This window comes from Rhinichthys klamathensis, unplaced genomic scaffold (genome assembly GCF_029890125.1).
Source record: "Rhinichthys klamathensis goyatoka isolate OS25496 unplaced genomic scaffold, OSU_Roscu_1.1 h1tg000191l_1, whole genome shotgun sequence".
NCBI lineage: Eukaryota > Metazoa > Chordata > Actinopteri > Cypriniformes > Leuciscidae > Rhinichthys > Rhinichthys klamathensis.
In genome coordinates, this window is record NW_026606717.1 from 7,890,785 (window position 1) to 7,908,749 (window position 17,965).

Here is a 17,965-nt window from a genome sequence, read left to right on the forward strand (position 1 = left end):
AGCCTTGGAGAAGTTTTTATTTCGTGCTGACAATGACATCTTAATCTTAGGATGCAAAAAGGATCAAACTGACCCGATAGGGTATGGTTTTCAGATGTGTTTTTTTTTTCTATAACATCATTTCATTTCATGACATGCTTATTTGTCAAAGGTTCAGAAAAAAATAACACTTCTTTATCACTACTCCACATCTTTGTAAATGCATGAATTACTCAAAATTATGGTTTAGGACAATGTCAGTTTTGTGTAAAAAAAAAAGGTTTGACCCATTTTATGTATTCATGTAGGTTTTTTTGGATAATGCATTCTAAGGTTAAACTCGTTTTCTGGTCTTAGTTGTTCTCCTAGTTTGGTTAGGCTAGTATTAGACTTATTGTATCAGCCTAGCCAGGGGTGAATTTACTGAAAGCACCGTTAGCCAACTATGGTCGCAAGTTCCGTCGTTATCAGCATAGTTCAACGAGTCGGCGTTTTCCGAAACCATCGTTCCAATGAACATTCGCAAGCAGCATAGCAAAGTTGTGTGGTTGGAACGACAGCTCTCGACCTGTGGTTAGAAGCATAGTTTCTTGTTTTCATGACATGTGGACTCAATAAATCCTTATCTTGAGCAAAATGAGCAAGCTGACATTCAGTACAATCTGTATCTTTTATTTATATTACATACAAATGTCAAGAATAATTAAATGTCAGCAAAATAATTAAGAACATTTTGAAATAGTTCTCAGATGCCATATCCGAAATTTATAGCAAAACATCTAGCATTAATTCGATCTCAAACAGATTCATTAAAAGAAGTGATTACTCCAGCACGTGCGTGACATCATTAACCAATGTGGTTGAACGACCACTTTGCGACAATATGGTTTTGGGAAACAGTCGTGACTTGCTACATGATTTCTTCAACGATGCATCGTACTATGGTAGTTAAGCAGCGAGTTACGTTGTACGGGAAACGCACCCCAGGTTGGAATCTTAAACCAGCTTAGATCAGCAAACCACCTTAGGCTGGTTTATGTGTGTTTCTTCAGCATGGTTATGAGTCATAATGAAAGCCAGGCCATGTTGAGGAGCCATAACATCCAAAAGCCATCTTCATATGTGCTGTTAACTTGTGCTTCAGATGGAGTCTTGAAGATTGAATCTCAAAGTCTCCCTGTGGGAGAGGTTTCTGGTTTATTAAAGCATGACAAGTGGACCCTTAAAACCCCAGATCAGACAGAACATGCAAGGAAAAGCTTGGGGTTTTGAGGAGAGGGTGCTCTCCGTCGCCTAATCCTGTTAGCACTGCGAGGAGGAGGGTGGGGAGCACAATGGGACCCCGTCCTGCACCAGCTGGGGTCCCGAGCGCTCCTACCCGATGCAAACCCACCCCCTGTTCCCCAGAGGCTTTCAAAATCTGCTCTTCAATGTTCCTCGTGGTGTTGCGCTGCTCACCAGACCACCTGCAAAGACCCCCATTACCTCTACTCAGTGGACTAGGACAATTAGGCATCAACTGCCCATATCAGTAGAGAAGTGTACGTGTCTGCTAAAGAACCCAAAATACATCTAGACACCATAAAGGTCAAGTACAAGAGGGGTCAGGGTTTCAAAGACCTCAATTCCCATCTTAAAAATCAATGTTACTTTTATTTTTTGCATCACAAATTTGTCTTGCATCACAGCAGCTTTACTTAAGGGACCATCAACATCTCATATACTTCAGACAAAATCGAAGAACAAACTGATGTGACGTCATTTCGAATAAAATCAGGAATCAAAATCACGTTTGGAGTTTTTTGGGAGTTCGAAAAAGCTTGTAAAAGCGAACTTCCGGAAAAGTTTTCTACAGCTGCTAAACACCCTTGTACTACCAATGTTCTGTGGCGATTACGTAATAGGTGTGTGGCTGCTGAGTTCAGCTGGCTGAGTTCATGGGTGGAATAAACATATGGCAGGACTTTTACTTTCTGACCCCTGGACTTTACACATCTGGCTACTAACAGTAGCTAACAACTGCTCACGCATTTCGAACTTCGTTTTACCCCCAAACGAAGAACGAAAAATATCTTCAAAGTATATTGGGGCCCTTACAAACAAGTCCTTCAACACACCTTATTAAATCATGGATTTCCAAATCTACTGTATGATGGTAGCAGTTCATTACTCAGGAAATGATTAGGATCAGCAACAATATTGTTGGCCATTCTTGCAGCTGGGGTTAGGTGTCTTGCTCATGGACACCTCGACACTTGGTCAGGTGGAACTGGGGATTGAACCACCAACCTTCCGGTTTGTAGACAACCTACATGAACCACTGAGCCACTGCCGCCCCATAATCAAAATAGGATTCATTGAGTTTCCCAAGAGTTTGGCCTACAATCTTTGAGCAAATTATTTTTTGATGGAACAACTTTGTCTTTAAAGTATTGGATAAACACTTACACCATGTAGTATTACAATACTGTAAAACACTTGGAAAAACAGAAGAAGAATTTGCCTGCTTGCCCCAAAAGACCTGAGACGACGGGTCCCTAAACTTATAAAGGGAATCCTGTGATACTTTCTCTAATGGGAGAGAATTAAATGACATGCATAGATAAACAAATGCATATGTCATCTCGCATCCACCAGAGCTTTTGAAAGTACTCATTTGCCCTTTTCTGCTCTCTTTATTTACTCATTTCTCAGCTCATTACTCACATCATAAAGATTCCAGCATGTCTGCAACATCCCTTACACACCCTCCTCTACAAGCATCTCCAAACAAACCAACAATTAACACAGCTGTCCTTTGAAGAGTCCGACACACCGAGTTAAAGCAGCAGCTCCATTTGAAGAGTCTAATAAGGGCAGATGAAGCAGAGGAATGGGGCCAGGACTTAGAGGAACACACGCTGAAGCAGAGGGAGCAGGAGAACAGGGAGGGTGGTAGGGTGACTGGCAGCCTCTACTTAGACAGATACACCCACAATAAAAAAAAAATCAATGAGAGAGCATCAGTCGGCATTTCGGTCAACGCTCTGAGCGGCATGCATAAACACACTTGGCCTCAAGCAAAGACATTAATATTTTAATAAATAAAGAAGAAAGGAGATCCAAGACAAATGTTTCAGCTTTGGGCCTTCTTCCTCTTTTCATAGCTTCTTATTTGGCACTGAACGAGCGGCTGACGGTTATGTAAAAGTCACACAACGCATCTGTCTCAATATGCCACACTTGTCTTCTCGAAAACAGTTCCTGGTACGCATAAAAAGATCCTTTTTTTCCTTTGTACTGCTCTAAAACTACACTGAGATTTACATATCATGAATATGCCTTCACTATCATATTTACAGCATTTTGCTTGTTTATTCTTTTCCCTCCTTTGTTTTACTGTTGTAGAACAAAAGAAAAAAACATGAGTGACACCAAGTTTGATTGTATGCAAATGTAAAATTACATGCGCGGTGGAATATTAAGCTAATGCTATTGCTGTAGCTGCGTCCTCGGAGGTTTGATTCAGAAGAGATCGACAAGACACTGTGAGCAAACTCTCTGCGCTGCCTTTCAACCGTTGCCATCATAACACATGCATGTTAGAGCAAACCAACCTATAACTAGTTAAAAAAAAAAAAAAAAAATTCCAATTGAGTTCAAGTCATCCCCATCAATACCATCACATTGTTTTTACCTGACTAAGGTCCCAGGGGCCTTGGCTAAAGGGGGGATCTTGAAGCACAGCACCCAGCATGCCGGGGAACAAGTAAACAGGCCTGTACTTAGCTTTTACACGCCAATTCAAGAGCACAAGCTCTTTATGTTCAACTGCTGTAGGGCTCTTCTGCATAATTCATAACCACTCAGTTAATCTATTGATCCAGACTTAGTGCAGCCCATCCTGTTTGGACGGCGAACGGCAGGTAACAGCGGAATGGTGCAAAGAGAATTACGGGGTGCCAAGGAAACTATGCGGATCATAGTATGTGCACACAGGAGGGATTCTGAGAAAGAAATCGGGTTAAGGAGATAGAAATGAGGCATGGAAAGGGACTACACCAAACAACTTGAAAAGGCCTAGAAAAGGTTAGCAAGACACACTGATTGTATCTTTAAGGAATCAAAAGTAAAAACAGGGATCAGTGCCGAAGGGTAAATAGTTTCATTTAATTTAGACCAGCGATAACAGACAGAAATCCCAGAGGAGAAAAACAACCTGGACCTGAGAATTTGTTCTCTAAGTGTGGAACAGAAAAATACAAATCTTCCCATCGACGCTTCACATCCCATCCAGGTCAGCTTACCATCTGTGTCGGCTACCATTCATTTTTAATGTCTTTTTGGCCACTGCCCCATCAGGTAATGAAGTTTTCCTGTTCCCATCTTTCTGCTTACTTTCCTCTCGGACTGGCAATGTACGAGTCCCCCCCCCTCACCCATCCCTCTTTTTCTTTTCTTTCCACCAAAATCACTTAAATCAAGAGCTCTTTCAGCCTCAGTGAACGGAACCAAACAGCAAACCCCAACAACCACCACACACAGCTCTCCGAGGAGCATGCTTGCTTCTATTTTCTTTTATTTCCCAGGTGAGCATCTTGCACGATCCTTTGAATATAAAACTTACTATAAGACAAGTACCCAAAAAGTCAAGTCAAATGACAAGCACAAGACATCTTCTGCAGAGCTTCGGAGTGAGGAATCACCCCGTTTCGGTAACTTTGTACCTTTAATTTGTGCTGGCAGACAATAAAATATTTACCAGGAACCCTAAAGGCAATTACATTAAAGTGTGTGCTTAGACACCCCTTCCCTTCGGCAGCCCCACAGTGTGAACCCGCTGATTTGGTGAATGGTCACATATCTACAATGTTAGATTTTACACGCTATCAATAATTCATCAATCACGAAATGGGGGAGGCTTGAGGGGGCAAGAATGGAAAAAAGAAAGTGAGGAGAAAAAGGAAAAGCGAGGTACACGCGCTCATGTGCATGTCCATTTGCTTAACGTACCAGAAATATTTACTTGTGTTGACGTCTTGCTTTCACTCTCTCTTCAGAGCTCTGGCATCACACCCACACTCCCACTGCATTTGCGCAAACAAAAAATCTGGCTGTACTCATATACAGTAGTTGGTGTACAGTAAAAATTGAGCGATTAATCAGGGCCAGCAGAAAAACAAATAAATTAGATTAACCATTTTAAAGTGTAAAGACAAGAAGCAAGGATAAAAGGTGAAGTGGTAGTTCACCCAAAATGAAAATGATGTCATCATTTACTCACACCCACATCATTCCAAACCGGTTAGAAATTCTTTCTTCACAAAAGAAGATATTTAAAAAATAATAATAATTTCCCCCGTGCATTGAAAGTCATTGGGTTCAGTGTTGTTTTGGACCCTACTGATTTCCTTTCTTGAAACATTTGTCTTCTGCAGAAGAAAGAATGACATGAGGGTGAGTTAATATTGACAGAATGTTCATTTTTGGGTGAACCATTCATTTAAAGTCCAGAGACATATCGAATTCTGTCCAATTTATTCCACAACGATTTTTATTTATACTGTGAAACACAAATATCCACAATTTTGTCTACAGAGGTGCGTTTCCCAAAAGCATCATTAGTCAACTATGGTCACACATTCTGTTGTTAGCCATAGTTCCAGTGAACATTCGCAAACAGCATTGTCTTGGAACTACAGCTCTCGACATGTGGTTGCATAGTTTGTAGTTAGTATGACATGGACTCTTTTCCTGTTTTCTGTGAACTATAGATGACAGAAAATAACAGTCTCAACACCTCAACTTATCATCTGCAGTAGGAATCCTAACAGCCAATACCACCAATTCCCCATTTCAGCATTAATATTCATTGAGGAAAATGTTCCATTAGCAATAATCAAGCACTTCCCCAGGCTTGTTTGCAGAAAACTCATCAGGAAAATGACTGTGACTCCGTGTCGGCAGTCTGAAAGAGAAAGAAGGAATGACGTGAAAAGAGGGAACGACTCAATAGATTCAACAAGTATGGCTTGTGTATCATCTCGGATGCATGTCTGTCTTTCTATCTACATGTATAAGCTCACTCTTTGAGCCCTCTTCTCTTTTCCAGACTGCCTCTCTCTCTGTTCTGTCACTTTTGCTGTGCCTCTCTGTCCGTCCCACAGCATTTGGAGTCCCCAGTGACATTGGTTGCTGGGGGAGAGATGGCAGCATTGATGCATATTTGATGAGCGGGTGCCAAGGCCTTGCCGGAGAGCAAGGCACGAGGGGACGATGTTGCTATCTGCGTCTGCATCTCAGGTTTCTGAGTCACACTCGCAGAGACTCCTTCTCCCATTGTGGGACTTTATTGTCCATGTCTGGGGTTTCAGCACCAATTAGAGTGATAGATATAGGCTCTATACAAGCCAATCCAGAGCAGCTTGCATGCACTACCAAACCTGTGCTACACACAACCCATGGCACTTTGAAGAGGTGCTGATCAAACAGTCAAGGTCCAGTAATGAAGTTCCCATTTTAGCAGCTTCACTGCATGAAGGGTGATGTGATCTATTCACTGAACCAAGACTTTTTGCCATCTCTTAATTATGGTAATTACCACATGGCATGAAAGCAGCATAAGTTTTGGTTCAGGAGGAACTGCAAAATGGGGCTATGTTTGTTTGCGGTGCTCTGTGACTGTCTGTCTACAACTCTGCATAGCCTCATCATGGAAGGCCTCGATGATGTGTGATGTCGAAATACATAGGTTGACAAGCAGGTAAGACATCCAATCAATGCATTTGGACCGAATGCAATGATTGGACGAATTATTTTTGGTTCTGAGACTTCATTTTTTATATTTAGACCACTTCTGTTAATGCTTGCTACAGTATCAGGGCGTGAAAACAGTTTCAACCAATATAACAAAAAGTGTTTATGAAATTAATTCAATCATTCATTCATGCAAATGGATGGTGGTACCAGCATTTCATTTGTCAGACTGAGGTATTTGATTGACTGCTCTCATTTGTTTGACCTTTGTTTTTTTTTATCAATATTTAATTGTACATGGGCTCTTATCATCCCAGCCTATTTATGCTCTATTTGAGAATCCATATTGTGGTGCATACCACAAAGTAAATGAACAATAATTAATTCATGTATACCAAATTGTTAAGGCTGGCCACATGAAGAAAAAAAAAAAAATCACTTGCTTCACACAATACAACAAAACAGATCATAATTAAAGGAAATATTTAGCACTTGTATATATTCAGTCATTAATTCGATTGTTTAAATATAAAAAACGAACAAATTATATGATAAGAGAGTTTCATATTTCAAATCCAATTGTATTTATTTATTTGGCAGGTGTTTTTTTTTTCTTTCCCAAAATGACTAGAAAAAGTCCATTTAAGAATGACCTTAGTTTGTGTTCCCTGATCATATGATAAAATGTCATCATAAATTTTTATAAAAAGGGTTTAAATGTATTTTTAAAATGACTAATTAACCGTTATTTTCATTTGAATCTTTAAAGTATGTTTTATGAAGATCATGACAATTCATAGATATGGTGACAGACATTTAAACCAAGAGCATGTGTGAACATAAAGATCGCAGTGTTCACAACAACCAATCTAGGGCGACCTGTCAAAATCACAGCACCAATGAAAACACACCATGAGAGTCTCAGAGTCAAAGCCACGCCTTCTTTGCTCCAGCGCACAATGATGGGGAATGGGACCAAAAAACCCGGAGGCGTGTTCACATCCCAAACTTACCAATAACAGTTGAGGGTACTGTAATAGTAGTTGGGCGGGACCTGTACCTATCTGGGCGGGGCTAAAGGAGACAGCGTTATATTTTAGGTGCCTGCGTAAATTCCTACTGTATCACAGACATTGACAGCTTGCGCCTGGCTACAGCTCAGCCAGAAAAGAAGACTTTCTCAGGCATACCTTTTCAGTTTTTATCATCCAGATTCGACACTGTACTGGGGTAAACCGGAGATAAACGAGGAAGACGAGAAGCGACCCCCTCACACCTCTGCCAAAATGATGTCCATGAATAGCAAACAGCCGTTTAGTATGCATCCGATTTTGCACGAGCCTAAATACACACCTCTGCATTCCAGCTCTGAAGCTATCCGGCGAGCATGTATGCCCACGCCCTCGGTAAGTTTAATATTTTATTCTGATGTTTGCGATTCATGATCACATAGTCGTTTGCATTATAAGTGGTCTAAACTTTTCTCCGCGTGACAAAAAAATCGAAGTGCATCTAATTAAATCTTGCACTTTTAGCTATATTTATTTTAATGCGTGTATTTTAAAACATAGAATCATAGAAGTTGTACGGCACTTTAGAAATTAGCACATTAGAAATTAGAGCAGCACTTTAGAAATGGGCGTTTAATTGAATTGAATATCCATTTGAATGCCGCTTTAGATGATTTCTAAAAGTGACCCAATTTGGCCCTATAAACTTTTTACAACACTGTTTACCAAAATAAAAAACTAATGCAGATTGCATAATCTGGTTGTTAAGTTTTCTTTTAAAAAAAAGAAGATGATTTGGAAACTTAAAAATGAATTTACCATTGATACTTATGCTTGCTCTCTGTCACGCAGTTGCAGGGTAACATCTTTGCCGGCTTTGACGAGACCCTTCTCCAGAGAGCAGAGGCGCTGGCGGCGGTGGACATGGCTCAAAAGAGTCATCCGTTCAAGCCAGATGCCACCTACCACACCATGACCACCATGACGAGCATGACCTGCACTCCCACATCATCTTCTGGGCACCTTCATCACCCGTCAGTGCTGACCTCTCACCACCATCATCCCCACCACCAGCCGACGCAGGGCCTGGAGGGCGACCTGCTCGACCACCTCACCCCGGGCATCTCCATCGGAGGCATGGGCTCCGACGTTTGCTCCACCGCTTCCCACCCGCACTCACACATGTCAGCAATTAACCACATGCAGCATCACCACCAGCAAAGTATGAACATGCACCACCACAGCCTGGGCTCGCACACCTCTCTTGGCGGCGTTGGAGACTCCGAGCCTGATCCCCGGGAGCTCGAATCTTTCGCCGAGCGCTTCAAGCAGAGGCGGATCAAACTCGGGGTCACGCAGGCCGACGTGGGTTCGGCGTTAGCCAATCTTAAAATCCCCGGGGTCGGCTGCCTGAGCCAGAGCACTATCTGTCGGTTCGAGTCTCTTACTTTGTCCCACAATAACATGGTCGCCCTCAAGCCTATCCTCGAAGCGTGGTTAGAGGAGGCAGAACGGGCTCAGAGAGAGAAAATGGCCAAACCGGAGATTTTTAACGGCGGGGACAAAAAGAGAAAACGCACTTCGATCGCTGCTCCAGAGAAGCGATCGCTGGAGGCTTACTTTGCCGTCCAGCCGAGACCGTCGTCGGAGAAAATCGCTGCCATCGCCGAGAAACTGGACCTGAAAAAAAACGTGGTCCGCGTGTGGTTTTGTAATCAAAGGCAAAAGCAGAAACGGATGAAGTTTTCGGCTACGCACTAGGCCAGAAATAACGCATTTAAATAAACTTACATTTTAAATAAAGGTGAACAGAGCCGACAAAACTCTTCAATGGTGAGGCGAAACGCGTCCCACGCAGGAATTGGGAGCTGGGTGTCAACATCCCAAAGACAGAAACTGTCCCAAAAAGTTTGTCATGGCATTACGTCAAGAACAACACGCTCTGGAAGACGACCGAGAGGACAACCAACATCAACTAAACGTTGCAATTATTGTACAAAAAATCGAGAATTGAATAATAATGATTATTCTCTTAACTCAAAACAACTCTTTTTATATTCATCTGTGTACATATCTGTGAATACACTGCACCTCTTTGTGTGAAGAACGCATCAAAATTCTGTTTTTTTAAGGATGAAAAGAAAGAAAGAAAGCTAAAAACGCTGTTGTGCAAAAGATGTCCCATTCTAGAAACCTAGTGTTATTCTATATGCTCCTGAAGAAATTCATGAAGGTTCTGCTGTGATCCTTTGCATGGTTTACAAGGCGTTAAGTGTTCATTTACCGTTTGAAAATTCCATTCATTTTGATGTATTGCAATAAGAGAGAACACGCACAGGCGAACGCACGTACACACGGACATCCTTAATATACGTTTCTGTGTCTACCTCATGATTCCTGACGTCTTGACACATTCATGGTCATTTTGGAAATAGGGCATAAAATTAGATTTTTTTTTATATAGTTATCAGTTTTGACACATTTTGGGTAAAATTAGATAGAAAACACCAAGCGTTGTGTGTTGCAACTAATTTCACTTCAACGATGCTTTGACAATCAAATTATTTAATAATTATTTTGTGACTTCCCCCTTCTACTGTACTTCTTAATCTAAATTACTATTATTATTATTATTACACTAAGTTTGTAGATGGGAACATTTCATTACATATTCAGAGATTCATTGCACTTTGTAGATATGATTCCGATTTTTCTTATTTGTTTTGCCTATTTATATTTCTACTTCGTTGATATTGTCGTTTACTTATTTATTTGAGCTTAATTTATTTTGAATACCACACATGGTTCATTTGTGAAAGTGTGCTTAACTGTGTCTGTGTACGCGACAGAATTTTCAATAAACCATGCACGTCTTACCTCAGTTACTGCAGTGTGTTTATGACCCTGAACTTGCTTTATTGTTGAGTCTTCTTTGTTTATTGTGCTTAGTATAACAATAATTATTAGGTACACCGTTCTCTAAATTAGAGGACACACATGCAATGATGTACTAAGCTTTTTTCGTCCCTTAATAATTTCAGGCTTATTTTAAATCAAAATCTCCGACCTTCATGATGATTATTATTATTATCGTTTCAGTTGTTGCTGTCATTATGCCTCATAAACACGCGATTATTTGCTGTGTATTATCAGGAGCAAGCTTAAGTAAGCAGTTGATTATGTCACATTAATAACGAACGAATAAACTCATTTTAACAGTGACATGTCTGTAGTTTCCTCAAATATGGCGAGGTTCCAGTTTATCCTCAATGTTAGTTAGCCGAACTGATTAAAATAATTAGGAAAAAACAAAAACCTTGAAATTACGTTCATGTGCATTTCTACAAGCCCGATAAATCCATCATATGAGGAAACTCCGAATGTGTTTCTTTTATAACACTTTACGCTATTAAATTGGTCATTGTAAGAGGAAAACAAGTTCGCTTATTTTAGGAGTTGTCAAGTTCGGACTATCTTTGCTGTTCAGCAGGTGGCTTTGAGTCCATAAATCTAGTTATTTATGAATAATAAATATGAAGTGTTATGATACTATCGATTTTGCAAGTGTTTGTTAAGAGGAAGATATCCTATTGCTGAACGGATGTACAACAAGAGTTCTCGTCCTTTCCCCCATGGAGTTCAGTAGCCTAAACTCATTCATTCATTATCCTCAAATAAACAGGAATTGAATTCCTACAAAAAGTTATTTGAAAAAAGAAGTCAGTCCTAATCAGTGCGGCAAAGAACAACCAAAGACTTTTTAATTATTTGTCATATAGAAAATTTTATATTATAATAACAATAGACAGACAGACAGACAGACAGACACACACACACACACACACACACACACACACACACACACACACACACACACACACACACACACACACACACACACACACACACACACACACACACACACACACACACACACACACACACATCTAATAGTGCGTTCATGTAGGCCTACTCCTGCGAAGTTAGTTTTTACGATTTGGGAAGTCGGAGCAAGATGTCGGTAGCCACATACTTGCACACACACACACACACACACACACACACACACACACACACACACACACACACACACACACACACACACACACACACACACACACACACACACACACACACACACACACACACACACACACACACACACACACACACAAAAGCATGGTTTTTAAACTCTATTTATAAAATGAAGAACAAAAATGTGCATCAAGTGTGTTTTGCTTTTTATGTTTTTAATTACCGTTAATTTATGAAGCGGTTAGGCTGCATAGCCTCATGTTATTACAATCATGTTTTGTGCAGGTGGTTAGCTTATTTTGTTGCAAATAAATAAGCCTAAAGTAATTCGCCACGTTTCTCACTGACACGCCCCCAACTCGTGGGCTAAAAGAGAATCCCGAGCTTCCCACTCGTATTTAACAACATTGCGGTGGCGTTCACGTGCGATCAACTCGTAAATGCGATTTTCCGACATGACTTGAACGCACCATAATAAATGAAAAGTAAGTATAGGCTACTATAAATAAATGCAAATATAAACGAAGATGTCGAGTAGGCTATATATTAAATGATTAATCTATATAATAAGACACCTACACAAAAAGATTTAAGATTCTTATCAAAAGACAATTGATCCCATTAGGCTTGGTTTAGTAAGTTCGTTCACAGAAAACAGTGCGGCTGAGTAGACGCGCGAGGTAAAGCCTATTCCCACGACACTGTGCGTCAATTGTTTGATTTGAATAATTCACATACTGGAGGTCATCGTTTCTTTTTCGTTTCCTGCTGAATACAAAATACAAAAGGCAAGAGACAAGTTACGCAAATCAGAATCGTTCCGCCCCATGTCTTTAAAGAATGAAGGCAGTGGAAAACTTAGGCCTATTTGAAATATAATATTTAAACACATTTATAGTGCATATGAGAGCGATTGTAGCTACAATATTGGGTAACTATTCATTTTTTACAGTGTCCTTGTTACACATGTTACAATAAATTGTGCATAATTACATACAACTAACATCCTACTCCTAACCCTATAGTATGTAGTTCATTATTATTACTCAATTACACTGTAATACGGACCCCATAAAATGTGGGTTACACTTTATTTGAATGTGTCATTGTTACAGTGTAATTATATATTTACGTACTGAGTAATATTAAGCAACTACTATAGGGTTAGAGTATGGATTAGGGTTTGGTTGAGGGTTAGTTGCATGTAATTATGCATTTTACTGTTATTACTATGGTAAGTACATGTAACATATGTAACAAGAACACTGTAAAATAAAGTGTTACCAAAATGTGTAACCCAATATTGTGACGCTATTATATTTAAAGTGTTTTCATCAGCACAAATCAGTTTGTCCATAGTGAAAGGAAACCATATACTGGCTAGCTACAGTTGTTTCTTGCTTCAATATCTTGAAATATGCGAGACAATATACTCAAATTGGTAGCCTATCGTGCTCAATGTGCCCACAATTGAGGATTTGCATATCTCTCACCAAATCATCTACATAATTCATCAACCGTTGAAGCCAGCAACATATAGACGTCAAAATGCGAGGCAATATTTTCACTGTGGCACTGGTTACTTTATTTTGTAAAATGCAGCTGGAGTGAAAAATATGTGTAAGTGTATATAATTCCGCTCTTAGATTTATATTCCTCCCCATGGTTCCTTACAGTCTTGTGTTTTCCATGGAGTGGAAAGCGCATTTTCATAAATAGACCTTGGCCAAGCGCTGCGTATAAAATTTTAATGAAGCCAGAGTCTTGAGTGCTGCTCGACTGAGGGCCTTGGAGAATCAGCTCTCTGGTACATGACTATGGCTCCCTCTTTCCTCACAAACATTGCAGCAACAAGGCCCGTTCGACCGGCTCAGTCCATTGCTCGTCGAGAGTAGTCGCGAGTGTAGTATTTTTTTTTTTTTTTTGAGAATTACAGCAGCAACGTTTAATTTATTTCAGCCCAGCCTTACAGCCGACTTCGAGCGAGGTAAATAAACTTCCCTCAGTGTTTCCATCCGCGTTGTGCGCTCCCTATGTTTTGATCCGCGCGTGCGCGCTTTACGGTCAGATCACACCTCCGGCACTGGAAGCTCTAAATCAGTACAATGCAATATTTATCAAGCGCGTTAATATATAAGCCCAATACAGCGTTCAAGATATCAGAGTTCTCACACTGAGAGAAGCGCAACTTACGAAAGCGCCTAACCTGAAGTCTGGGCTGGTTTTTGACAGCCAATCATTGTGGATTTGTACTTAAAAATAACCAACGTGCGAAACTGAAAGACAAAAGTCCTGAATGAAGGTCTAAGGGAGAGCAACTCAAATTGATCCTGACAAGGTGAACAAGGGAATCTATGTAACACTTGCTGTCTTTAACAGCGGATTAAAATAAATATATACATATATAACTGTGTGAGCATGCCACATCACAGACTGGAATTATGCATATTCGACGAGAATTAAAACATGGCTGTTGCTATTAAGAATCTTGTATACTTAATCAAGCCTAATGAATGACAGAAGCAGCTGGGGATGATCAAAAGACAGAGAGATCTGAACATTTGGCACTGAGACAAACTGACTGATAGACCATCAAAAACAATCGAAGCACAGTACTATTATGTCATTTGGCTCTTGTCCAGCTTGCATAAGAATGATGTCACTGGTCAAAATTAATGGTCAGCTTCATGTTATTTAGATGTAAAAGTCTTCATTTAAAACCCATTAAAGGTCACACCTGACCTGACATTAGTGTTCACATGTGTCGTTATACATTAATTAAATTTAGTTGCACGTCTTCTATACACTTTGTTCTTGTTCTATTATTATTGTAATGTTTATTTACATGTAATATGAACACTAATGTAAAATGGGTTACACTTTATTTTAAGGCCATACAGTGTAATTATATATTTAAGTATATTAATTATTTATAATTATACAAAATTATACAAAAATAAAACAACATGTATAGACTTACTATAGGGTTATAGTAGGATTAGGGTTTGGTTGACGGCAGGTAATTATGCATAAGTATCCTTGTTAGGCTATGTTACATGCACTTACCATATAATAACGGTTTATTATATGGTAAGTGCATGTAACATAGCCTAACAAGGATACTGTAAAATAAAGTGTCACCTAAAACTCAAAAACAATTACAGATTAAACACATTTTACAATAGGGGATATTTTATTCATCCCTTGGTGTAGAGGGTGAAATGTGAGACTCTTGTAAAACTATTTAGATTTTTATGTTAGTCTTCGCTCTGCTAAATGGAATGCAAATCAAATATTCTGAGCCAATGAAGGACCAATCCCTATTAATCTATATAAACCTAAACCCATGAACCGTTTTCTTTGAATATGATGTGACGTGACGTTTTATTTCACCAAAAAATGTATAAACGAAAGACAAATTTACCGCATAAGGCTAAACAAAAGGACAAAAATCTAACAAAAAGAGATCCAGTTAAGACAAATGTAAGTAGTCTGATTCTTTTTTTTTTTAAAGTAATGTAATAAAATGCCTCATTGGTTAAAATGTCTTCATTGACGCATGATGGAGATTGCAGATTGGAGACGTTCACGAGAACTCTCTAAAATCCGAAAGCCTGTATTATACGAGTGCTGAAGAGTTAAAGCGTGGGAAGCATGACTTTTTAATGACGATATTTGCGACTCCTCCGCGTGCAGGACGCTTCTCCTCGAGCGCGGGCGCGTGCTCATTACAACACGCGCGGAAGACAATGAGGCTGTGCACGTCACAGAGAGAACAATTCATCAAAATGCTATTGTTTAGTTCTGAAGTGAACTCGGCATATTTTAATTCCTAAAATGTGAACCTTAAGTGTTTAGCCTATGCTTTTTTTTTTCTTCAATAAAAGAGTCTGCCAAATGTAAATGTAAATTGAAGTACTTAGGGTAGAATTGTGTTGTTTGAATTCGGTCAAATAAGCGGCAATCAACAGAGAAGAAAAGTACAAAATAATAATAAAATAATATTAGTAAAATAATGGTAAAGATAGGCTACTATGATTTTACTTGTTCGTTATCTTTACTGCTGTAATGTAACCGCTCTGAACAAAATTAAAAAAATCTTACAAATAATATCCAGTTAAGACAAATGTAAGTATAAAACTTAAGTATTCAGGACCTTCAGGACCACGGACAGCACCTAACAAAAGTTAACTTCACAACGCAGTGCTGGAAATGTCTCAATTATAACGTTTTTTTTTTATGAGTAATGTCAAAAACATCTCAAGACATTTCTCTATTCTATACATGTATTTTTATATTTAAAAAAACAAACAAAAAAACAAGACACGTGTTGTGTTCTTTATACATATCAAATCAGAAATATAAAAATGTCTGCAAAATGAACGAAATAAACATACACACGCACACACGCACGCACGCACACACAAACACACACACACACACACACACATATAGGCTATGTATAAACAATACAGTGACAACGAAAATGTCTAGTACGTATATAGGCCTACAAATAATGATATATATATATATATATATATATATATATATATATATATATATATATATATATATATATATATATATATGTATATATGTATATATATATATATATTTAAGATAATGCTGGTATGTGTAGGCCTATTATTGGGCCTTCTGTTCAAAAGTGTTTTCCCAAATGTCACAAAATCAAAAGGCGATCAGTTATTAGATCTATACGTCCATGGTGATGAAATAATTCCACTTCATATGTAAATCAAAACAGATGAAATGAGTTTCTCACATTTAATTCAAAGAAATATGTTCAAAGTAATGCGTATAAGCTTCTAATCATGTCCCATACATAATTTATTCTAAACTGACAAGATACCCTAACACGGTCCGGTACTACAAAATAAAATCCCGTTTGTAGCCGGACACCAGTTAAATAGATTCGTTTAGCTGAGGTACAAAATTAATGAAATTAAATACACTGACGGTGGGTATTTTTGATGCACCTCAAGTACATGCATGCTTCGCAATTCATTCATCAAATACACGGTCAATAATCAAAACCAGAAAAGTCAGCAAAATAAAGAGTTTAAAAAAAATCAGTTAGCATTTCAATTTTAAATACACGAAATATTAAATCAAATATTGACATTTAACATAAACTTTGACTTATGATTATGCTATAGTTATAGTGTAGCCTATATTAAAAAAAAAGAAGCTAGCTCAGTCTTCACAGACAGATATACAGAGGAGTGAGTGCCGAGTGCACGGACCACAATTCTCTGCCCTACATTTCGCACTTCCCAGTAGACAGGCCTCATGTCCGCCTGCTGCAGAACCCCAGCTTGAAGTGCAACGCTTTTTTTTTTTGTATCGGCAATGAATAATGCAAGGCATGAAGGCCAGCGAGTATACATTTAAATACCAATTTGCTTAACCAGTGTTTTCACCCTCCGCCAGCTCCACTCAGCCCAGTCATGGGGACTTCGTGTTGGTAATTAACAGCGAGGAAGGCAAACACCTTAACAAGAGGAATATGATAATTAACGCAATCGCGTTTGCTTATAGCGCAAGTGTTCTCAGAAGAGTAGCAGCTTGTTTGTTACCTGCAATCGTGTTATAAAGCATATCATTTCCTTCAAATTTGATTGCATTCCAAACTTTTTTTATGGATTTAACTATAACGGGAACTTTAAAGTGCTGAAATGTGGAAAATTCAATTCCACGCGTATTCTTATTATACATAGCAAAAATTGGTAACACTTTATTTTACAGTGTCCTTGTTACATATGTGTACTTACCATAGTAATAACAGTAAATTATGCATAATTACATGGAACTAACCCTCAACCAAATTCTAATCCTACCCTAACCCTATAGTAAGTACATGTTGTTGCTTAATATTACTCAGTAGCCTACTTAAATATATAATTACACTGTAACAATAACACCTTAAAATAAAGTGTAACCTATTTTTTTTTATATATATTGACGTTAATGATATGCATTCATTAGCCAGTAGTGCTGTCACCATTATCACGACACACGTTTAGAGAACAAACTAAATAAATAAATAAATATGTTATGGAAAATAAAATAACAGGAGGAGCCCCATCTCTTTCAGGCAAAGTGACAGTGACGATTAGAAATGTCATTCATTTTAAGCACATTACAAAGTGCAGTTGATGGTCAGTATTTGACTGTAACACCCCCTT

At 38.8% G+C, this 17,965-nt stretch overlaps 1 protein-coding gene across 1 annotated transcript in view; it reads left to right on the plus strand.

Annotated features, from left to right (window-relative positions):
• The window catches only part of pou4f4 (POU class 4 homeobox 4), a 171,106-nt gene extending 160,501 nt beyond the window's left edge, over positions 1-10,605 (plus strand). Inside the window, exons 2-3 of the mRNA XM_056262275.1 lie at positions 7,855-8,120; positions 8,577-10,605. Coding sequence (XP_056118250.1) covers positions 8,001-8,120; positions 8,577-9,485 — 1,029 coding nt within the window. The 5' untranslated portion in view covers positions 7,855-8,000 and the 3' untranslated portion in view covers positions 9,486-10,605. The remainder of the gene's footprint in view (positions 1-7,854; positions 8,121-8,576) is intronic.
• Positions 10,606-17,965: the final 7,360 nt, after the last annotated feature.